We start from the raw sequence: 24,297 nt of genomic DNA on the forward strand, positions 1-24,297 counted from the left end.
CTTGGCCACGTCGCAATTGTAAATGAGAACTTGTTCAAGTTGCCTACCTGGTTAAATAAAGGTAAAATAAAATAAATAAATGCAGCAGAACTCTACTTTTTAGTATCAACCAAAGGAATGCCTTTGACTAGAGAGACTTGCCCAACCAAAAACGAACACTGGAACAATATTTCTAACATCCGAATATCTATTTTGTGACGTCATTAAAAGTGGTATAACATACTGTAACTTGAAAAGAATACACTGTTTTTTTTACCTTTATTTAACTAGGCAAGTCAGTTAAGAACAAATTCTTATTAGCAATGACGGCCTAGGAACAGTGGGTTAGGGGCAGAATGACAGTCCAATGCTCTAACCACTAGGCTACCCTGCCAGGTCAGGTTCTTGTGTTGTGCGTGAGAAATAAAAATCATGAAAGTATTGGTTAACTAAAATTACATTCCCATTTTTTCTAATGAGATCATAGTTTATATTTTGTTCAAGGAAGTAGACCGTGGTCCACACATTTGAAATAGTTAGAAAGTTGAACCTCAACACAAGGTGAAAAAACTCACCAGACCTGAACATTGTCAGGCTGCAGCTGTGCGTGTAAAGTGGTTCAAACTCTGACTATCCACACGAGCTAAGAACAAGTTCTGAACAAAGCCACCACTGGTGACCGGACAACTAAGGACATTGACCTCTGGAGGACAATCAGAGCCTTACGCGTGTGCTGAGTGAAGAGCCAAAAAAAACTTTCAAGAAGGCTTGGTTTCAGAGAGACGAACGGCGGCATACACATGTAAATACATAAATAACTTTTGCTCCAAATGTCCGGTGGTTTGTGGGCAAGGTATTATGATTACTTTGAGGGTAGTTTCCAAACATATCAATGATAGGTGTCCCTTTCCCTTTGTCTCACTCCCCCATCAATCTATGTTGTAACAAGCCATACTATCTTGTCAATCCACTAGGGACCTTTGTCTCATGTAAGTGTGTATGTTATTCTGTGATATTTATTTACTAGCTGACTAAATAATTACACCAATTTGTGTGGTACAGAATGATCAGTAAAGCTGAGGTTTTTGCGAATCCAAGAATGTTGCGGCCGTTCAGATGAGACTTATAAGGTAATGATTAATAAGTGACTTATCGCTATATAAACATCAGTTTAATTCAGGAGATGGAAACTAGTTAAACTTATTCCATAGTATCCACCAAATCCTATTGAGCTAATTATTACATGATCAATTTAAATATAGTTTAAGGGATTAAATAAATCAGATTAACCTCTGGGATATGTGAGACGCTAGCGTCCCACCTGGCCAAAAGCCAGGGAAAATGCAGAGGACCAAATTCAAATAAATTACTATAAAAATCAAAACATGCAATATAGCAAATTAAAGCGACACTTGTTGTGAATCCAGCCAACATGTCAGATTTCAAAAAGGCTTTTTGGCGAAACCAAACGATGCTATTATCTGAGGATCGCACCTCCGTAAACAAAGAGAAAAGCATATTTCAACCCTGCAGGCGCGACACAAAACGCAGAAATAAAAATCTAATTCATGCATTACCTTTGACGAGCTTCTTTTGTTGGCACTCCAATATGTCCCATAAATATCACAAATTGACCTTTTGTTCGATTAATTCTGTCGATATATACACAAAATGTTGATTTATTTGACATGTTTGAGACAGAAAAACACCGGGTTCCAACTTGCGCAACGTGACTACAAAATATCTCAAAAGTTACCTGTAAACTTTGCCAAAACATTTCAATCTACTTTTGTAATACAACTTTAGGTATTTTTTAACGTAAAGAATCAATAAAATTGAAGACGGGATGATCTGTGTTCAATACAGGAGGAAAACAAACTGCAGCTAGCTTTCTGGTCACGCGCCTCTATCTAACAGTACACTTCAAGTGACCCTCGTTCAAGATGGCCGTACTTCATTACACAAAGGAAAAACCTCAACCAATATCTGAAGACATCCAGTGGAAGTGATAGGAACTGTAAGAAGGTCCCTTAGAAATCTGGATTCCCAATGAAAACCCATTGAAAAGAGAGTGACCTCAAAAAAAAAATCTAGATGGTTTCTCCTCTGGGTTTCGCCTGCTAAATAAGTTATGTTATACTCATAGACATGATTCAAACCGTTTTAGAAACTCCAGTGTTTTCTATCCAAATCTAGTAATAATATGCATATCTTATCTTCTGGGGAGGAGTAGCAGGCAGTTGAATTTGGGCATGCATTTAATCCGGACGCGAAAATACTGCCCCCTGTCACCAAGAAGTTAATGAAAGTAAAGTCACAACAGTAGCCACCCTTTGCCTTGATGACAGCTTTGCACACTCTTGGCATTCTCTGAACCAGCTTCACCTATAATGCTTTTCCAACAGCCTTGAAGGAGTTACCACATATGCTGAGCACTTGTTGGCTGTTTTTCCTTCACTCTGCAGTCCAACACATCCCAAACCATCTCAATTGCGTTGAGGTAGGGTGATTGTGGAGGCCAGATCTAATGCAGCACTCCACTCCTTGGTCAAATAGCCCTTACACAGCCTGGAGGTGTGTTAGGTCATTGTCCTGTTGAAAAACAAATGATAGTCCCACTAAGCGCAAACCAGATGGGATGGCGTATCGCTGTAGAATTCTGTGGTAGCCATGCTGGTTAAGTGTGCCTTGAATTCTAAATAAATCATTGACTGTGTCACCAGCAAAGCACCACCACACCATCACACCTCGTCCTCCATGCTTCATGGTGGGAACCACACACGCAGAGATCATCCGTTCACCTACACTGGGAGACAAATTCACCTTTCAGCAGGACAATAATTTAAACAAAATGTCAAATACACAAGTTGCTTACCAATATTGACATTGAATGTTCCTGAGTGGCCTAATTACAGTTTTGACTTAAAATCAGCTATGGCAAGACTTGAAAATGGCTGTCTAGCAATGATAAACAAACTTCAGAGCTTGAAGCATTCTTAAAAGAATGTGCAAATATTGTACAATCTAGTTGTGCAAAGCGATTACAGACTTACCCAGAAATACTCACAGCTGTAGTTGCTGCCATAGTTGACTAACATGTATTGACTAAGGTGTGTGAAAAGTTGTAAATGAGAATTGTTAATTACAATTTTAAAAAGAAAAGTTATCCATGTTGAATTCCAGCAGTAACAACAAAAATGTGGAATACGTCAAGGGGGATTAATACTTTGAAGGCACTGTAGCTAAAATGGTCCATATTGTGATTTGAACACACAACCAAATGCTTTAGACTTCATTACATTCAAAAGTTTAAGGACCAGACATTGAAATGGGTTTATCATATGCATTGTGGAAATGGGATGAATGTGAGAATGAGAATTTAAAAAAGTGAGTGCGACTGAACCAGGTGAAGTAGAGGGCTGCAGATGAAGGATCTGTGGGGTGGACTCTAAAGTTTGGCTTGTAGTCTCAGGGAGAAGTCATCACCTGGCCGTGGTAGTTAGGCTGTTGTGGTGAGATCCTTAGAAGAATATTGGATAGAAAGGGGCTAAGGGGATGCAGGCTGCAAAACTTGATGAGGCTAGGAACGTGACATGCACTGCAGAACAATGAGGAGGAATGTTAGTTTGGTCAGATTTAAGTAGGGTGTCAGTGTTGTTTAAGGAGAGTGAGGACAGGTGTGGAGGCTGATTAGCAATGAGTTGTAGCAAATGTTTGTTAAGGATCTGCTTTCAAAGCAACTAGTTCAAGTGTTGCAAACAGACATGGAGGCTGATTGCAATGAGTAGCAGCTGGTGCTTGTTGAGTTGCTACGGAGCTGCATTCAAGGCAACTAGTTAAAGTGGCCACATTTAAGTATTGTTCTCTCTAGTTACCTTTTTAAATTTCTTAACACCATTATCTGTTGTTGTGGAGGTAAAGTGTGGCTTTCATTTGTGCCATGTATAATAGATTGTTTGTGGTGAGGTTATTTTGTTTTCTCCTGCATGTTGTGATAGATCAAGGCTCTCCAACCCTGTTCCTGGAGAGATAACATCCCGTCGGTTTTCACTCCAATTGTAATCTAGCACACCTGATTCTTATAATTAGCTGTTTGATAAGCTGAATCAAGTTAGTTACAACTGGGGTTGGAGCGAAAACCTACAGGAGGGTTGCTCTCCAGGAACAGGGTTGGAGAGACCTGTGACAGATGTTATTCCAGAATAAACAGAGATCCAGTCAGGTCAGCCAGGAGAATATAACTAAAATATGTTACAACTAACAGGCTTGGCTTCTTGGTTTCTTTTGATACACTTTTACATGTGTTACTATCAAGAGAGTGTTATGAGAAGACTATGACTGTTATGGGTAATTTTGGGAAAAGCAGTAACTATGGGGCAATGGATGCTGGAGGGCTAGAGATAGAAGGATGTGTAGCAGGCTGCTGAGGGACGTGGGATGGTGTTTGGTTTGGACCGGCATGTGCCATGTTTGTTGCCTTGGCTCACGGTTGGCTAAGTGTTCCCAGAGTTTCTGATTGATACTGGAATTGTCTATGAACTGGCTATGTGAAGTATCATGTTGGACAGAGCAGGTTTGGATCTGATTTTGACTAATACCCAGGCCTCTGTTTGACACAGGAAACTTGAAATGTCTAAACGTTTGTACACAGGACAAATGTGACCAAATGTTATTACAGTAATGTGCTGCATAGTGTGAATCACAAGTGGAGGAATGTAGGTAACTTTCATCTAGACATGCAGTGGTTAAAGAACATATGAGGGTGAATGACGCTGGAAGTCAAAATGTTGTCAACCATGTGAATCATATGAATGAATGTATTGGTTTCTTACCACACAAGGTTTAAGAACACCAATCTAAGGAGAGGAGTAAAGATTTATCAGAGACCTCCCTGTCAGTCTCTGGACCATGTGTCCGTGTATGCGTCCGTCTGTATGTACGTGTGTGCATATGTGCGTGAATCACCAGGGGTCTCAGACAGGGGCCAAAACTCCATGGGAAAGGGGTTCATTAAAACTATGGCTTCAATACGTCACATTATAAAGCCCCATCTCCAGATGTACTTATGGTCATTTTCAGGGACCAGAGACATGGAATGAGACGGTGGTACTTTAATTTCAGTGGGCCCCACAGATAGAGCCCTCCCACTGGACACTGAGTCACCTCAAACAGCCATTGTCGCTGCTTCATCTTAAACTACATATCTACACTGCTCCCAGTCAGTGAATGGAGCTGTGGGTTTGGATAAGCCGTCTGAATCACACCAAAGGAATCTGGTCCTCCACACCGCCTTTGTACTGAGACCAGGCCTCATGTTGTCACATATGTGTGTGTGCTGAGGCCGTGGAGTCTGTACTGTGTGTGTGTGTGTCTAATATCCGTATCGTTCTGTGTTTAGTTGGATGGCGTGAGGTCTCCTAACCCCATAGCTCATACTATACTTACTCTGAAGGGTTATTAACACATGAAAAGTAGAGTCTGCAGGAGGGCTATTTTCTCCTGTTTAGGAGGCCCCTCTATTAGATCCCCATTCACTTTCAAAAACAAACTCACACAAACACACACACACTCGGACTCTGCTCACTCTTCACATCCGTCTCTGTAACAAACTCTAGAGGCACTCAGCTGAATTATTTTGTCATGAATGTGATTAATGTCCTAGTGGGTCACTGGCTATGCAATTAACGCTACGCACACACACATATGCAGTCTCAATTCTATACAATCAGTGTGGGTCAATAAAGGTTGAAATTTAGAAACTGCACAAGCACACATACTTACAGACAAACTTAGACACACACACGTAAATGTGATATCTCATAATAATAATAAACTCTGGTAATGAATTCCCCTGTGTGCTTCTACACATCTGGGAACCTTTTAGAGCCTGTGATAGATGTAGTAAGCCAGCTAACTGAGTGTGTATGCTTTATTTGTCCTCCATTTCTCTGTCATTCCACACATTTTATATGACATATCTATCCTTTGTCCATGTGCCACTAATCATAAGTCCTAATCATGACAATATGAAAAGTACCTGTTACTTTCCCAATTCATGTTTGCAAAACATAAGATGTAGAAAGCCTCACTCAGATAAATGTATAACCTTTTTAGAGTATAACATTGAGATTAATGTTCATAAAAACTTGCTTATCAAACATCTGTACATCATGTACTGTACCTCTGCCTAGCTGCTCTCTGGTTTCAGGCCATGGCTTTGAAAAGGCATGATTTTTGTTGGTTGATTTTAACAGTGATTTCATCAAGATTATCACATGGGCCAAGGAATACAAACATACACATTCTGCCAAGATGAATCCAGGTCACTTGGTCCTGTTCAAATATACTTGCCTCTTCTTTTTTATTTTTTTATTTTTACAATACAAAATAAAAGACAGCATATAAACACACACAAACATCAACGACATCACCCTGCCCAGACCCACCTGCCCCCCCCCCCCCCCCCCCCCCAACCATAGCTCCTCCCACCAGCCTCCACTAACCGGTTTCATCAGAAGGATGTCTCTGATCAAAGAGACTATAGTTCTGACTCAGTTCCCCCACCCCCCCCATTTTTCAGAATACAAGTCTGAAACAATTTCTAAGGACTGTTGACATCTAGTGGAAGCCATAAGAAGTGCAATTTGAGTCCTACGTCAATGGATACTGTAATGGCATTCAATAGAAAACAACAAACATTTAAAAAATCCCACTTTCTGGATGGATTTTTCCCAGGTTTTTGCCTGCCATATCAGTTATGTTATACTCAGACATTATTTTAACAGTTGTGGAAACTTTAGAGTGTTTTCTATCCAAATCTACCAATATATGCACATCCTAGCTTCTGGGCCTGAGTAGCAGGCAGTTTACTTTGGGCACGCTTTTCATCCGGAGGTGAAAATAGTGCCCCCTACCCTAGTGAAGTTTTAACAAGTCACATAAGTTGCATGGACTCACTCTATGTGCAATAATATTGTTTAACATGATTTTTGAATGACTACCTCATCTCAGTACCCCCCCACATACAAATATCTGTAAGGTCCCTCAGTCGGGCAGTGAATTCCAAACACCGATTCAACCACAAAGACCAGAGGGGTTTTTCAATGACTCGCAAAGAAGGGCACCTATTGGTAGATGGGTAAACATAAAAAAGAAGACATTAAATATCCCTTTGAGAATCGTGAAGTTATTATTTCCACTTTGGATGGTGTATCAATACACCCAGTCACTACAAAGATGTTTTTGTGTGTTTTTTTTATGTACATAGTTAACAAAACATTACAATTTTAATCCCACTTTATAACACAACAAAATGTGGAAAAAGTCAGGGGGCGTGAATACTTTCTGAAGGCGCTGTGCATTCGGAAAGTATTTATACCCCTTGACTTTTCCACATTTTGTTACAATTCAGCCTTATTCAAAAATTTATTAAATTGCCCCCCCCCCCCTCAATCTACACACAATAATCCATAATGACAAAGCAAAAACAGGTTTTTCAAGCATTTTTGCAAATGTACCAAAACAATTTTTGTTGAAATATCACATTAACATAAGTATTCAGACGCTTTACTCAGTATATTCTTGAAGCAGCTTTGACAGCAATTACATCCTAGAGTCTTCTTGGGTATGATGCTACAAACTTGGCACACCTGTATTTGGAGAGTTTCTCCTATTTTTCTCTGCAGATCCTCTCAAGCTCTGTCAGGTTGGATGGGGAGCGTCGCTGCACAGCTATCTTCCGGTCTTTCAGGTCAAAACCAGATTCTGAATCCAAGAGGTAAAGAGTGGCAGACAGGCTTGATGACAGGGCAGGCAGAAGGGGCAGACAGGCAGGTACGGAGTCCAGAAAAAACAGGCAAGGGTCAAAACCGGGAAGACTAGAAAAAAGAGAATAGAAAACAGGAGCAGGGGAAAAACAAGCTGGTTGATTTGAAAACATACAAGACGAACTGGCACAGAGAGACTGGAAACACAGGGATAAATACACTGGGGAAAATAAGCGACGCCTGGAGGAGGTTTAGACAATCACAATAACAGGTGAAACAGATCAGGGCGTGGCAGTTGTCAGTCAATAGCTGGCTACCAACTAGCTAGCTAAGTAGAATTAGCATTGGTTTAGTGTAGCATCAATATTGATAGTAGCTATCACTGCGTGTGGTGCAGCTCATGAGAACGCTGCAATCAATGCACACTATCAGTGATGGCCTACATTTTAAATAGGTGGTCCTGCCTCTCAGTCCATCTTTGCGTTATAGTAGTATTATTCTAGCGACTGTTCTTATTCTATCATATGGTATTGTAGCAATGACTTCATTCTAGTCTTCACGAATTAGTACTGTCATTAATTAATCTTTTGCTTGCATTTTGTTATCTTCACGTCTTAGTTCTATCATGTATTTTAGGCTGCAACTCTTGTGTGGTGAATGCTCGCACAGTGATATTCTTTGCTTCATTTTCTATACACAGTATGCCTAATGGCATGGCTGCACGTGCATGGTTAGGTTCTGTATCCATCACCTTGCAGAGGTGAATGTTTGTGCTAATTCATGCATTGATTGTTATGTTCTGTATCATCTGCACATAGTCGTTATGGCATGGTTGCTATTATTGCTATTGCCAATAGAACACAGTGAGGTCGTGGTGACAGAGGCCAACACAAGCTATCCCTTCCACAGCATCTACTTGGAGCATTGCAGTTCGACGGCACACCATTTTAAGGTGGTAGTAAGCAAATGTATGCTTTATTGTTGTTATTGCTATGACTGTGATATGTGGTTGTGTCACCCAGCTATCTTATAGGTCGACTTTGGGCACAAAAAAACGTTCCAACTCCACCCCTTTCTCCATTTTAAAACAGAAATGGGGTGTGCCTTTGGTGGATCATTCTGGTCATGCGCGACGACCAACATAGCTAGTTTGTTAGCTAAGCTAGCCTCTGTAGCTAGCCAGTAACTTCTCCAGTATGTGTTGACGCAATTTCACAGGATTTGTTTTTGGATGGAAGCTGTAGAGGTCGGTAAGAAATAGCACTTCTGCAGCCAAATATCTTATTTATCAAGTTTTTTCAAGCATTAAATGACCTGGTATGATGGTGCATTGGTCAATGAATTGTTTAAAGATGTTTTTTATTTTATTTTGCCCAAAGTCGACTCTGGGTAAGAGTGTCTGCTAAATGACTAAAATGTAAATGAAAATGAATTAATTTGTTGGACATAAAGTGCATCGGTATCCAAAATAACATACAGTATATGACATTAATAGGTAGCCAAGCCACTGTATTCCACTAGATCGGGGATGGGCAACTTTGATGGGGGTGGGGGCCACACATTGTTTTTACTCATCATGGGGGGACATAGTGGCTCGTGGGTCTGCATACCCTCATTTCATGCAATTCTACTTATTTAGCCGTGGGGCGGAGAGGAATTAACAGATTTACAGCTAATTTCCTGCAAAAGGGTTTGCCGTTTTTAGTATGATAACTGATGATCAATGGGCCCCACCCCGGTCTGTAATACGACCGTGCTTACTACAAGTTTAGATAGCTGGCTGACATACTAACTTAGCAATAATACAAATTTAGAAAATCGCTGACATGGGCTAACTGAGTGACTGTTAATGCACAAATTTCGAAATATACAGTGAGTTGAGACCCCAACTGAGTCCCCCCCAATTAAAAAGAGTCCCCCCCTGCACTACTTCTACTATTACTATACTGCTACTAATACTATCACACTACAACTTGATGAGATTATGACTTGTTCTATATTACTATAACATTGATTTTCATAGTGTGTGGTTTGCTAAATATGATACTTTATAAATTCCATAATGTTTCATGAAACATTTACATGGTAGTCTGGCTGACAACAAACATGATTTGGTTAACCCACCGCATGTGTTTGAGATTTTCATACAGTAATGTACTCTGGTCAATGTCAGAATTAAAGGGAAACCTGAACTACAAAGTTATTAGTCATCTGAGTGAACTATCCCTTTTAAGTAATCTGGGTGAGCTATCCCTTTAATAAAATATGTAAGAATTGTTATTTTAACAATCTGGGTTAACTGTTCCATTAATAAAATCTGGACATACTGTTCCTTTAATGTTTCCAGAACTGTGACGGAGCTACGGACCGCTACCCTCTCATTGGTCGCTCAATTAGCAGAGTTCTGACTCCAGATGTTCTAGAATTTTCAGAGAGACCGGAAATGCAAAAGCAGCATATCATTCCACATTATCGCTCATTGACCGTGTTCCCCTAACAGCTAAAACAGCCCACACGTTCACATACATACACCCACACACAAACAAACACACACATGCAGTGACGGGGTCATACATGGTCTCACTACCAGTCACAGTTCCACAGTTATCAACCAACTGTTGGCACCAAACATGACAACAACATTGCAATTATAATTCTAACTAGAGAGTAATTATCTTGGAACTTTTAGTGCCAATGTGTCACTGACTGAAATTCTAAATCTCCAATGAACTTTGGCAAACTGTGTATATATGTGTTTCTTCTGAAGCTGCTCGGAAAATAACATCAAGACTATTTTTCATTTTCATTTCATTAGGACTGTTTATATAATATACTTCAACATGCAGCATGGCTGGATACCAAACAAAAAGTATTGGTTGATTGGGTACTAGACCTGGATGTCCAATCACTCCTGTGTGTAAACATAGGCAGACATAGGCTCAATCCCAATACCCCCCTATAGCCCTCCCACTCCATTTTGTGCAATCCCTCGATCCTCATCGAGTCGCAGTGCTGTCCCAATTCAACTTTAAGGGAGTGGTAGTGCCTTTTCAGCACTCTAGTTTGGGGTGGCGGGTAGCCTAGTTGTAAGAGTGGTGGGCCAATAACTGAAAGGTTGCTGGATCAAATTCCTGAGCTGACAAGGTAGAAATCTGTTGTTTTTCCCCTGAACAAGACAGTTAACTGTTCCCTGGTAGGCTGTCATTTTAAATAAGAATGTGTTCTCAACTGACTTGCCTAGTTAAATAAAAAAATATATAGTTGGCCCCCCAAACAAAGGAAATTGAGATGCATGATTACTTCATACTGAATCGTGCAAAAAATGTACAGTTCAGAGAAATATGTTAGTTCATCTAGAGACAAGTGATTATGCATATTTTAAGTCAAAGTTAATTCACGAAAACCTACTTATTAACAAGCTAACATTATCCAACTAGCTAAACATTTAGTGTGCTATATGGGCATTTGACATTTGTATGAATTGTAATTTGTGTTGTTTAATGTTTTAGGGAATCCTGAACATTCCAGCCAGTCATCTTGAGAAATCCAGCTGATGTAAAGAATCTAACTTGCTAACTGACTACCTGGATAACTTGCTGCAAATTGAATGTAGAATTTTTGTAATTTTGCCTTTATTAAAAAATATTTCAAAGCCAGTCACTTTATTGTAGTAACGTAATGTTAACGTTAGGTATTTGCCAATGCAGGTAACGTAGCAGCAGGGCTTGGAACCGGTTCAGGGAACTGAAAAGTGGAAAAAAATAATCAAGATTCATAAACGAAACCTGGAACAAAAGTGACCCATATGTTCCGAAACAGAAACATTATTTTAAAAGCATTGGAACTGGTTAATAACGTTATTTACGTTCCAAGCATTTTTTCTAGTCCCACAACAAACTGCCTATGCAAAGCCACAAAGCCTCTTTCACTTATTTCAGTGTCTGCCAGCAAGCCAAAAATATTTGATTGTGTGTGCTTGGGCTACCTGCCACTCACCCCACCCAAGCATAGGCTACTGCACTGACATTACAAGCTTGATTCAGGAGATAGGGAGAGAGATTTTTTATTAGCTAGAGAATTGGTAAACTTTTTCAATGCTAGTTAAGGATACTATATGCCTAGTTAGAGATCATGCATGTCATAGCAAGATTCCCAGCATTTCAAGCCTCCTCCTCAACCCTCTCTCCCCACCTGCAAAATTTTAGTTGCATTTTGCGCCTTAGGTGACACTTGTCAGTCCATCATGCATGTAAACAACTAGCTTACCTGCTCTATCCGCACTGATTGGTGATTATTTGACCCTACTGGTCATCTATGAACATTTGAACATCTTGAAGAACCATCTGGCCTTAATGACCATGTACTCATATAATCTCCACCCGACACAGCCAGAAGAGGACTGGCCACCCTTCAGAGCCTGGTTCCTCTCTAGGTTTCTTCCTAGATTCCTGCCTTTCTAGGGAAGTTTTTCCTGGCCACCATGCTTCAACATCTGCATTGCTTGCTGTTTGGGGTTTTAGGCTGGATTTCTGTATAAGCACTTTGTGACATCTGCTGATGTAAAAGGGGCTTTATAAATACATTTGATTGATTGATTAAATGTTGTTTTTTTATGTTGATTTCACAGGTTAAAAAATGAACAGAAAGGAACAATATAAATCGGTCCTTTATTTTGGTTCAAATGTCACGCCCTGACCTGAGATATCTCTGTTTTCTTTATATTTTGATTAGGTCAGGGTGTGACTAGGGTGGGTACGCTAGTTTTTGTATTGTCTAGGTTTTTTTGTATGTCTAGGGTTTTTGTAGGTCTAGGTGATTTGTATGTCTATGGTGGCCTGATATGGTTCCCAATCAGCGGCAGCTGTTTATCGTTGGCTCTGATTGGGGATCATATTTAGTTAGCCATGTTTTTGGGATCTTGTCTATGTGTAGTTGCCTGTCAGCACTTGTTTGTATAGCGTCACATTTCATTTTGTTATTTTGTTTGTTTGTTCAGTGTTCATTATTTTTAATAAATAAGAAATGTACGCATACCACGCTGTGCCTTGGTCCGATAACGAACGTGACAGAAGATCCCACCAAAAATGGACCAAGCAGCGTGGTCAGGAGGAATGGACCTGGGAGGAGATTCTGGGTGGAGCAGGAACCTGGACGTAGGCTGGGGAGTATCGCCGTCCTAAAGAGGAGATAGAGGCAGCGAAAGCGGAACGGCGATATTACGAGGAGTAGTACCAACGAGACAAGCACGAGAGGCAGCCCCATAAGATTTTTTTGGGGGTGGCACACAGGGAGGTTGGCTTAGTCAGGTTGGAGACCTGAGCTAACTCCTCATGCTTACCATGGGGAGCGTGTGACTGGTCAGAGACCGTGTTACGCAGTTATGCGCATGGTGTCTCCAGTTCGCATTCATAGCCCGGTGCGCTCTATTCCAGCTCCTCGCATTTGCCAGGCTAGAATGGGCATCCAGTCAGGACGGATGGTGCCGGCCCAGTGCTCCTGGTCTCTAGTACACCTCCTTGGACCAGGATATCCTGCGCCAGCTCTGCGTACTCTGTCTCCGGTGCGTCTGCACAGCCCAGTGCGTCCTGTGCTAGCGCCCCGCACTTGCCGGGCTCAAGTGAGCATCCAGCCAGGATGCATTGTGCCAGCTCTACACTCCAGATCTCCAATGCGCCTCCATAGTCCAGTATGTCCTGTGCCTGCTACCCGGACTCGCACTGAGGTGCGTGTCATCAGCCCGGTACCACCAGTGCCGGCACCACGCAACAGACCTCCAGTGCGCCTCCACAGTCCAGGACGTCCTGTGCCTCCTCCCCGCACTTGCCCTGAGGTGCGTGTCTTCAGCCCTGTGCCACCTGTACCGGTCCCACACACCAGGCCTCCAGAGTCCAGTAAGTCCTGTGCCTCCTCCCCGCAATCGCCCTGAGGTGCCCTGAGGTGCTGCGCCTCCACAGTCCAGAACTTCCGGCGACAGTTCCCAGTCCAGAGCTTCCGGCGACAGTTCCCAGTCCAGCGCTTCCGGCGACAGTTCCCAGTCCGGAGCTTCCGGCGACAGTTCCCAGTCCGGAGCTTCCGGCGACGTTTCACAGTCTGGAACCTCCAACGCCGTTTCACAGTCCGAACCTCCAATGACGGGCCACAGTCCAGAACCTCCAACGACGGGCCATAGTCCGGAACCTCCAACGATGGTCCACAGACCGGGGTTTCCGGCGACGGTCCCCAGTCCGGGGTCTCTGGCAACGGTCCCCAGTCTGGGGCCTCCGGCGATGATCCGCAGTCCAGAGCCTCCGGCGATGATCCACGGTCCGGTTCTACAAAGGCGGAGGAATCAGCGTAATGAGGGGGGGCTGCGTCCAGAACCGGAGCCGCCACCGAGGGTAGATTCCCACCCGGACCCTCCCTATAGGCTCAGGTTTGCGGCCGGGAGTCCGCACCTTTGGCGGGGGTCCTGTCACGCCCTGACCTGGGATATCTGTTTTCTTTATATTTTGGTTAGGTCTGGGTGTGATTGGGGTGGGTATGCTAGTTTTTGTCTTGTCTAGGGGTTTTTGTATGTCTAGGGTTTCCCTCGGTCTAGGTGATTTGTATGTCTATGGTATTATTGTTGTCTCTGATTGGGGATCATATTTAGGTAGCCATTTCCCTTTGGTGTTTTTGGGATCTTCTCTATGTGTAGTTGCCTGTCAGCACTCGTTTGTATAGCTTCACGTTTCGTTTTGTTATTTTGTTCAGTGTTCATCCTTTTTAGTAAATAAGAATGCACGCATACCACGCTGCACCTTTGTCCGATTCTTATAACGAACGTGACATCAAACCTTTTCCAATCATTTCTTTTCCAATCGGAACAGTGGAAAGAAACAAAAAAGAATGGTGGTTCAGAACGAAGAGATTGGAATTTTTTTTTGGTTCCAACCCCTGCTACCGCTAGCTAACTCTTTTCTTCCTTATTGTGTAGTGGAGGATAAAAATACCTGTATGCTATGGATGTGTAGCTATGTAGCCTATCTGTGTACTGACCCTGAAAACGTTTGGTATAAATATTAGTTCAGAACAGTAGTTGTAATTGTTCTAGCTAAAGTGCCTTCACTGGTAATGACTGAATAAAATGTGACGGTTAAACCGCTATGGAATAAAAGTCCTGCTTCTGTACTACTCCACATTGAACCGCAGCCAGAGGATGGGTACATTACGGGTCCATTGTTGTTCTGCTGTTCTCATTTGATGTTCATATGGTAAGTACATATTTGTTGCATGAGAAATATAAGGAAAGTTATTACTGCAGCCAGTGTAGGCATTCTGAAAAACACAAGGTTCATCGTCAATTAATTGCGTGGTGTCAGTGGCCGTTTCTGATGTGCGCAAGTGATGTAGCGATGTCCCATTCCCAAGTGTTATTATAGCTCTCCCTACCACTAGTTGCTCCATTTTTGAGTGCCACTCCCCCACAGAGGGACACTCGAAAACGAGGGGAGGGCTAAGGGATTGAGCCATTGTATATACTAGTGGCTCTGCCATGCATGTGTGAACACCTCCATGCCCCTTAGATCTTCCCAGAATGTACTGTTGAACCTTGTACACTCCCCAGGACAAGCTGATAGAGTTGGATTGTGAGGCTTGAATCCTGTTATGAATCCTCCCTCTCTCTCCATCTCAGCCCCATCAATGCGTACTTTAAGCCCAGTCCTTACTCCTGAATGACAGAGAAGACGGTGGCCAAAACAGCAACAAAAAATTGCTCTTTACTGATGAAATAGGACAATAAAAAAATGGTATATACATAATTGATAAAAACATACACTCACACAGATATAATTGCACTTGGCGCTAACAGGGGTGGAGTCTATAAGGGGTGCCAGTGGTGATGGTAACAGAGGTGGTGGTTTTGGAAAGCCGTGGGTTGGATGGTTCCGCGATGGACAGGATAAGTGCTGTTCAGCGTGCGTGACGGGAGAGTACATGTTACATATTACAACCTACACGTCTCATGTTACATGTCTGTTGGTAGGTCTTCCTGCAGGCTCTCTAGTTGGTCTGCTTGGATGTCTTCATCCTGAAAGAACAAAACAGAGTATTAATATAAGACAGTTAACAGAGCCACAAAAAAAATTCCTGTTTCCCCCCTGTGAGTTCAGGTCAACCACTTGACTGTTGCGCGACTGTATTTAGATTAATTACTATTTGTTTTAGTTATAGTCTGCCTCCCAGAGTTATACTTGCACGCGCACACACACACACGTGTGCTGGAGTCGGAGCGATGGCCGAACGGCAAAGGCAAGATGCAGTAGATAGTATAGAGTACAGTATGAGATGAGTAATGTAGGGTATGAAAACATAACGCGGCATTGTTTTAAGTGGCTAGTGATACAGTACATCAAGATGGCAAGATGCGGTAGATGGTATAGCTGTAACGATTCTCTTGTGGTGAAGGAGAGTCGGACCAAAATGCAGCGTTGTGATGATTCATGTTATTTTAATAAAGGAAAAACTATACATGAATAAACTACCAAAATAATGAAAATGTGAAAACCGAAACAGTCCTATCTGGTGCAAACACAGAGACAGGAACAATCACCCACAAACACACAGTGAAACCCAGGCTACCTAAATATGGTTCCCAATCAGAGACAATGACTAACACCTCCCTCTGATTGAGAACCATATCAGGCCAGACATAGAAATAGACAAACTAGACATGTAACATAGAATGCCCACTCAGCTCACACCCTGACCAACCAAAACATAGAAACATACAAAGCAAACTATGGTCAGGGTGTGACAATAGCGTAGAGTATATACATATGAGATGAGTAATGTAGGGTATGTAAACATTATATAAAGTGGCTAGTGATAAATTGATTACATCAATTGTTCCATTATTAAAGTGGCTAGAGTTGATTCAGTATGTTGGCAGCAGCCACTCAATGTTAGTGATGGCTGTTTAACAGTCTAATGGCCTTGAGATAGAAGCTGTTTTTCAGTCTCTTGATGCACCTGTACTGACCTCGCCTTCTGGATGATAGCGGGGTGAACAGGCAGGGGAGCGGGTGGTTGTTGTCCTTAATGATATTTTGGCCTTTCTGTGACATCGGGTGGTGTAGGTGTCCTGGAGGGCAGGTAGTTTGCACTCGGTGATGCGTTGTGCAGACCTCACTACCCTCTGGAGAGCCTTCCGGTTATGGGGGGAGCAGCTGCCATCCCAGGTGGTGAAACTCTCGATTGTACATCTGTAAAAGTTTGTGAGTGTTTTTGGTGACAATCAGAATTTCTTCAGCCTCCTTGGGGTTGAAGAGGCGCCTTCTTCACCACGCTGTCTGTGTGGGTGGACCATTTCAGTTTATCCGTGATGTGTAAGCCGAGGAACTTAAAACTTTCCATCTTCTCCACTACTGTCCCGTCAATGTAGATAGGGGGCTGCTCCCTCTGTTTCCTGAAGTCCACGATCATCTCCTTTGTTTAATTGACATTGAGTGTGAGGTTATTTTCCTGACGCCACACTCCGAGGGCCCTCACCTCCTCCCTGTAGGCCGTCTCGTCGTTGTTGGTAATCAAGCCTACCACTGTAGTGTCGTCTGCAAACTTGATGATTGAGTTGGAGGTGTGCATGGCCACGCAGTCGTGGGTGAACAGGGAGTACAGGAGAGGGCTGAGAACGCACCCTTGTGGGGACCCAGTGTTGAGGATCAGCGGGGTGGAGATGTTGTTACCTACCCTCACCACCTGGGGGCGGCCCGCCAGGAAGTCCAGGACCCAGTTGCACAGGGCGGGGTCGAGACCCAGGGTCTCGAGCTTAATGACGAGTTTGGAGGGTACTATGGTGTTAAATGCTGAGCTGTAATGGATGAACAGCATTCTTACATAGGTATTGGGTCTAGGGTGTCAGGTAGGGTGGAGGTGATATGGTCCTTGACTAGTCTCTCAAAGCACTTCATGATGACGGAAGTGAGTTCTACAGGGCGGTAGTCATTTAGCTCAGTTAACTTAGCTTTCTTGGGAACAGGAACAATGGTGGCCCTCTTGAAGCATGTGGGGACAGCAGACAGGGATAAGGCTTGATTGAATTGGTCTGTAAACACACCAGCCAGCTGGTCTGTGCATGCTCTGAGGACACGGCCGGGGATGCCGTCTGGGAGTGCAGCCTTGCGAGGGTTAACACGTTTAAATGTTTTACTTACGTTGACTACAGTGAAGGAGAGCCCGCAGGTTTTGGTAGTGGGCTGTGTCAGTGGCACTGTATTGTCCTCATAGTCTGTCTGGGAGCAAGGCATCGTGATCCGCGACAGGGCTGGTTTTTATTTTGTAGTCTATGATTGACTGTAGACCCTGCCACATACCACCCGTGTCTGAGTCGTTGAATTGCGACTCCACTTTGTCTCTGTACTGAAGCTTAGCCTGTTTGATTGATTTGCGGAGGGAATAGCTACACTGTTTGTATTCGGTTATGCTTCCGGTCACCTTGCCCTGATTAAAAGCAGTGGTTCGTGCGTTCAGTTTTGCACGAATGCTGCCATCAATCCACGGTTTCTGGTTGGGGAATGTTTTAATAGATGCTGTGGGTACAACATCACCGATGCACTTGTTAATAAACCCGCACACCGAATCAGCGTATTCGTCAATGTTGTTGTTCACCGCAATGTGGAACATATCCCAGTCCACGTGATCGAAGCAATCTTGAAGCGTGGACCCTGATTGGTCGGACCAGCGTTGAACAGACCTGAGCGTGGGTGCTTCCTGTTTTAGTTTCTGTCTATAGGCTGGGAGCAACAAAATGGAGTCGTTGTCAGCTTTTCCGAAGGGAGGGCATGGGAGGGCCTTATATGTGTTGCTGAAGTTAGAATAACAGTGGTCTAGAGTTTTGCCAGCCCTGGTAGCACAATCGATATGCTGATAGAATTTGGGGAGCCTTAATTGCAGCCTCAGGATATGTGGTTTCCAGTTTACATAGTCCAATGATGTTCTTTCAGGGCCGTCAATGTGTCTGCCTGGGGGGGAATATACACGACTGTGATTATGATCGAAGGGAATTCTCTTGGTAGATAATACGGTTGGCATTTGATTGTGAGGAATTCTAAGTCAGGTGAACAAAAGGACTTGAGTTCCTGTATGTTGTTATGATCACACCACGTCTCGTTAATCATAAGGCATACACCCCCGCCCTTGTTCTTACCAGAGAGATGCTTGTTTCTGTTGGCGCAATGCGTGAAGAAACCAGGTGGCTGTACCGACACAGATAGCGTGTCTCGAGTGAGCCATGTTTCCGTGAAACAAAGAACGTTACAGTCTCGGATGTCTCTCTGGAATGCTACCCTTGCTCGGATTTTGTCTACCTTGTTGTCAAGAGACTGGACATTGGCGAGTAGTATGCTCGGGAGGGGTGCGAGATGTGCCCGTCTACTGAGACTAACCAGAAGACTGCTCCGTCTGCCCCTTCTACGGCGCCATTGTTTTGGGTCGCCGGCTGGGATCCGATCCATTGTCCTGGGTGGTAGGCCAAACAGAGGATCGGCTTCGGGAAAGTCGTATTCCTGGTCGTAATTTTGTTGAGTTGACATTGCTCTTATATCAAATAGTTCCTCCCGACTGTATGTAATAAAACCTAAGATTACCTGGGGTAACAATGTAAGAAATAACGCATAAAAAAACAAAATACTTCATAGTTTTATAGTTAGGAAGGCGAAGCGAGGCGGGCCATCTCTGTCAGCGCCGGAAGTGATAGCAACTTCCACCCTGCCAGATCGTAATCTCTGCTCAGTCAGTCATTAGCCTGACTGAGTCAGTCATCAGTCCTAGCCTTTGTTAGTTCTGAAGATCCTGTTGCTCTGCTGTGCTTTTTTCCCTTCCTTATACCGTTTTGTCCTCTCTTGCAGTTACCGCTCTGTCCCTGTCTCCTGTTCCACAACTCACCACCCAACCACCTTGCCCTGGATATCATTCACCACCACTACCTTGGATTCCCCTCAGGACCTGTTTCCCTGTTCAACTCAGCCAACTCCAACCTCACTCTACACTTCTGTTTTTCCTGCAATTCATAGTGTGTGAAATTCACGAGTAAAGATTTGCTTATTAAGTCACATAAGTTGCATGGACTCCCACTATGTGCAATATAATTGTTTAACATGATTTTTGAATGACTACCTCATCTCTGTACCCCCCCACATACAAATATCTTAAGGTCCCTCAGTTGAGCAGTGAATTTCAAACACTCATTTAACCGCAAAGACCAGAGAGGTTAGAGTTTAATGGCTGTGATAGGAAAAAACTGAGGATGGATCAACAACAATGTAGTCACTCCACAATACTAACCTAAATGACAGAGTGAAACGAAGGAAGCCTGTGCAGGATAAAAAATATGCCAAAACATGCATCCTGTTTGCAATAAGGTACTAAAGTAAATCTGCAAATAAATTGTGGCAAAAAATGTGCTTTATGTCCTGAATATAAAGCATTATGTTTGGGGCAAATCCAACACATCACTGGGTAGCATTCAAAATATTTTCCAACATGGTGCTGGCTGCATTATGTTATGTGTATGCTTTACATTGGCAAGGACTAGGGAGTTTTTGGGGGGATAAAATAAACAAAATAGAGCTGGGAGACATTCACCTGAAACCCAAGGCCAAATATACACTGCAGTTGCTTAAGAAGTTGACATTGAATGTTCCTGAGTGGCCTTGTTAAAATGTAGACTTAAATCGGGTTGAAAACCTATGGCAAGACTTGAAAATGGCTGTCTAACAATGATCAACAACAAACTTGACAGAGCTTGAATAATTTTTAATAGAATGATGTGGAAATGTTGTACATTCCTGGTGTGCACAACTTTTAGATTTACCCAAAAAGACTCACAGCTGTAATCGTTGCCGAATGTGATTCTAACATGTATTGACTCAGGGGTGTGAAAATGTATGTAAATTATATATTTCTGTATTTCATTTTCAATACATTTGCAAAAAAATCTAAAAACATGTTTTCACTTTGTCATTATGGGGTATCGTGTGTAGATGGGAGAGATTTTTTGTATTTATTTAATATATTTTGAATTCAGGCTGTATCATAAAAAATGTGGAATACAGAGTCTTGCAAAACTATTCATCCACCTTGGCGTTTTCCCTATTTTGTTGCATTACAACCTGTAATTTAAATATATATTTTTGGGATTTCATGTAATGGACAAACACAAAATAGTCCAAATTGGTGAAGTGAAATGGAAAAAAATTACCACTAAGTGGTGCGTTCATATGTTTTGTTATGAAGCACCTAAATAAGATCTGGTGCAACCAATTACCTTCAGAAGTCACATAATTAGTTAAATAAAGTCCACCTGTGTGCAATCTAAGTGTCACATGATCTCAGTATATATACTCCTGTTCTGAAAGGCATGCAATACCACAAAGTACGGGGCACCACCAATCAAGGGGTACTATGAAGACCAAGGAGCTCGCCAAACAGGTCAGGGACAAAGTACCAGAAACTTTGAACATCCCACGGAGAACCATTAAATCTATTATTAAATTGTTTTAAGAATATGGCACCACAACAAACCTACCAAGAGAGGGCCGCCCACCAAAACTCACAGACCAGGCAAGGAGGACATTCATTCAGCCCCTAAATAAGATCTGGTCCAACCAATTACCTTCAGAAGTCACGAAATGAGTTAAATAAAGTCCACCTGTGTGCAATCTAAGTGTCTCATGATCTCAGTATATGAATAGGTATGCAGTTCTGAAAGGTATGCAATACAACTATAAGCAAGGGGCACCACCAAGCAAGCGGCACCACCAAGCAAGCGGCACCATGATGTCCAAGGACCTCTCCAAACAGGTCAGGAGAAAAGTTGTGGAGAAGTACAGATCAGAGTTGGGTTATAAAAAATATCAGAAACTTTGAACATCCCACGGAGCATCATTAAATCTATTATACATTTTTTTAAAGAATATGGCACCACAACAAACCTGCCAAGAGAGGGCCGCCCACCAAACTCACAAAATAGGCAAGAAGGGCATTAATCAAAGAGGCAACAAAGAGACCAAAGATAACCCTGAAGGAACTGCAAAGCTCCAAATCAAATAAAATCAGCAGAAATTGGAGTATCTGTCCATAGGACCACTTTAAGCCGTACACTGCACAGAGCTGGGCTTCATGGAAGAATGTCCAGAAAAAATAAGAATACGTATTCCCGATGATAGTCAACCGAGTTCAAAGGAAAGGAAGGCAAAGTCAAGAACACATATACATAACATAGATGGCAGGTAGCTATATTTATAACATAGATGGTAATTGAATAACTGCAAACATGTCACGTTCTGACCTTTGTTATGTCTTCGTTTTAGTATAGTCAGGGCGTGAGTTGGGTGGGTTGTCTATGTTCCTTTTTCTATGTTTTGGGATTTCTGTGTTTGGCCTGGTATGGTTCTCAATCAGAGGCAGCTGTCAATCGTTGTCCCTGATTGAGAACCATACTTAGGTAGCCTGGTTTCACTTTTGACTTGGGTGATTATGTTTCCGTTTCAGTGTTTGCACCATTCGGGACTGCTTTCGGTATTCATTTTTGATTATCTTGTTTTTTTGTATTTTTGTATTCATTCCTATTAAAATACATAATGGATACATACCACACGGCAACTACTGTAGCTATCTAGTAAACTTGCTATCTACTTCAGTAGATGTTGAATCAATCAATCAATTAAATTGATTTATGAAGACCTTTTCAGCCGATGTCACAAAGTGCTATACAGAAACCCAGCCTAAAAGCGCAAACAGAAAGCAATGCAGATGTAGAAGCACGGCGGCTAAGAAAAACTCCCTATAACATATTTATACCGGCAAATTAAGACATTTTTAAAGGCAAATGTATTAAATTATAGCCAAAGGGACAATCAACTATGCGATCTCTGGAAACTAATGCAACTACGTGGAAGGTCAGTACCACTCTGCTAGCGTGTTGTTGGAAACACCTTCCACGTCGTTCATTATTTTCCATAGAACGCATAGCTCCTCGTTGATTATCCCTTGCATAATGTGAACTTTCTGAACTTTCTGTGAAAGTTCCCAGAACATTCGTTAGTTTACAGCAACTGTTTTCATAACACAAAACTGTCCAGGTGTGCTGGTGATTGTACAATGTTTGTATAAAACATTCGCCTGACGTTGCAAGAACATTCTCAGAACACATTTAGTCTGTTCTATAAATGGTTCCCAGAATGCTTCATTAGGTTGTGGGAACAGTCTGGTGGGAACATTTAGGGGACATCACAAACGATATACTCCCAAAACACAAAAACTGTCCATACGTGTGAAGGACATTGTTTCTTTTAGGGTGCAAAAATATATGTGTTCAAGCTATCCTGAATGTGACCAGTCTATCTGATTTAGTTAAATGTTAAATGTATTACTGTTTTTGTAGAGCAGTCTGTGGCTGAGAGCCCAATCCTAATCATTTCATATTTGCACACATAACTCTGACTTTCTCCTGAATCATGTAGCCTAGGCCTATGAATGTCAGTGGCAGACGTCCGTGAAAATTGGGATTTACACACGTATGCAGATCAAATCCAGATTTGGCCATGAGCGTGTACTACTTTACTACTGTATGAATTGGAGAATTGGGTGAATTACATTTTCAGGAAGACTGTAATTTTCCGTTACTCTCAGATACCGTGTCTCTGTGTAGACATGCAGAGAATCATTTTTGGTTATAGGTTCTCTCAAGGGGTTTCTTACTTGTTGAGGGCGTTCTTCAGGTACTGCTGCAGCCACTTGGTCTCGGGATTGATACAAACCTCCTTGTGGTTCTTCAGCTTGGCACTAAGAAGAAAGAAAAGAAAGAGGGGTAAGATTAGTTGAGAAAGAGGAGAGGGATGAGATTAATAGTTTCTTGTGCGCTGTTCCATTCCAGCACAGACTGCCTCAATTTCACCTCCATTCAATCCATATTTAAGTGCAGTAACATGGAAAGCTGTGTATATGCACTGTTGAGGAGAGCTGGTAAGTAAGAATTTTACTGCACCGTTTTACTGCACCTGTATCCTGTGCACGTGACCAATAAACAGTGATTTGATTTTATATCTAACATCTACATGTGCTTATCTCTTAAACCAACCCTTGAGCAACTGAGCTGCATTCAGACTTGGAGTCCTAAATGGGGGAGATATCTCTCTACATTAACCATGGTTCTTGATATCTATATACAGTAACTGACTTAGTCAATAAACGTTAGTGTTACATAAATTGGCTGAACTCCACATTGCCTCCATATGTTTACCGGGTAAAGCTATGCTGGTCTGTCATCACCCCAGGTGCATTCCATTGTTCTTATGTGTGTTCCCCAACCCCTATCCTCACACACCATTATCATGTTATCACATAGTTTTAAAAAGTGACAACCGTGCATTTGGCGGTTTAGATAAAGAGATCCAGTCAACCTGTCACTCATAAAGCTATCAACTAGTTAATTCCTCATCCCTATCCCTGTTTCCAGTGTTAAATAGTTCCCTGGGAGGAGATATGTTTCAGATGTAGCCAGGTATTCTACAGATAAACAGATTAGAGAAGTGGA

At 42.4% G+C, this 24,297-nt stretch overlaps 1 protein-coding gene across 3 annotated transcripts in view; it reads right to left on the minus strand.

Moving 5' to 3' along the window:
- Positions 1-7,449: 7,449 nt before the first annotated feature.
- LOC109876194 (stromal cell-derived factor 1-like) overlaps positions 7,450-24,297 on the minus strand; it is a 42,200-nt gene continuing 25,352 nt past the window's right edge. Inside the window, exons 3-5 of one of the 3 annotated variants that reach the window (XR_004211662.1) lie at positions 23,463-23,546; positions 15,548-15,795; positions 7,450-7,856 (exon numbers count right to left, since the gene is read on the minus strand). Coding sequence is in view for 1 of the 3 variants with exons in the window: in XM_020468647.2 (XP_020324236.2) it covers positions 15,768-15,795; positions 23,463-23,546 (112 nt within the window). In the remaining 2 variants the exon portion in view is untranslated. Of the gene's footprint in view, positions 7,857-14,385; positions 15,436-15,455; positions 15,796-23,462; positions 23,547-24,297 lie in introns of those variants that run through there. The other 2 variants (XR_002252952.2, XM_020468647.2) reach the window with 2 other exon arrangements.

Source organism: Oncorhynchus kisutch, linkage group LG11, assembly GCF_002021735.2.
Source record: "Oncorhynchus kisutch isolate 150728-3 linkage group LG11, Okis_V2, whole genome shotgun sequence".
Taxonomy (NCBI): domain Eukaryota; kingdom Metazoa; phylum Chordata; class Actinopteri; order Salmoniformes; family Salmonidae; genus Oncorhynchus; species Oncorhynchus kisutch.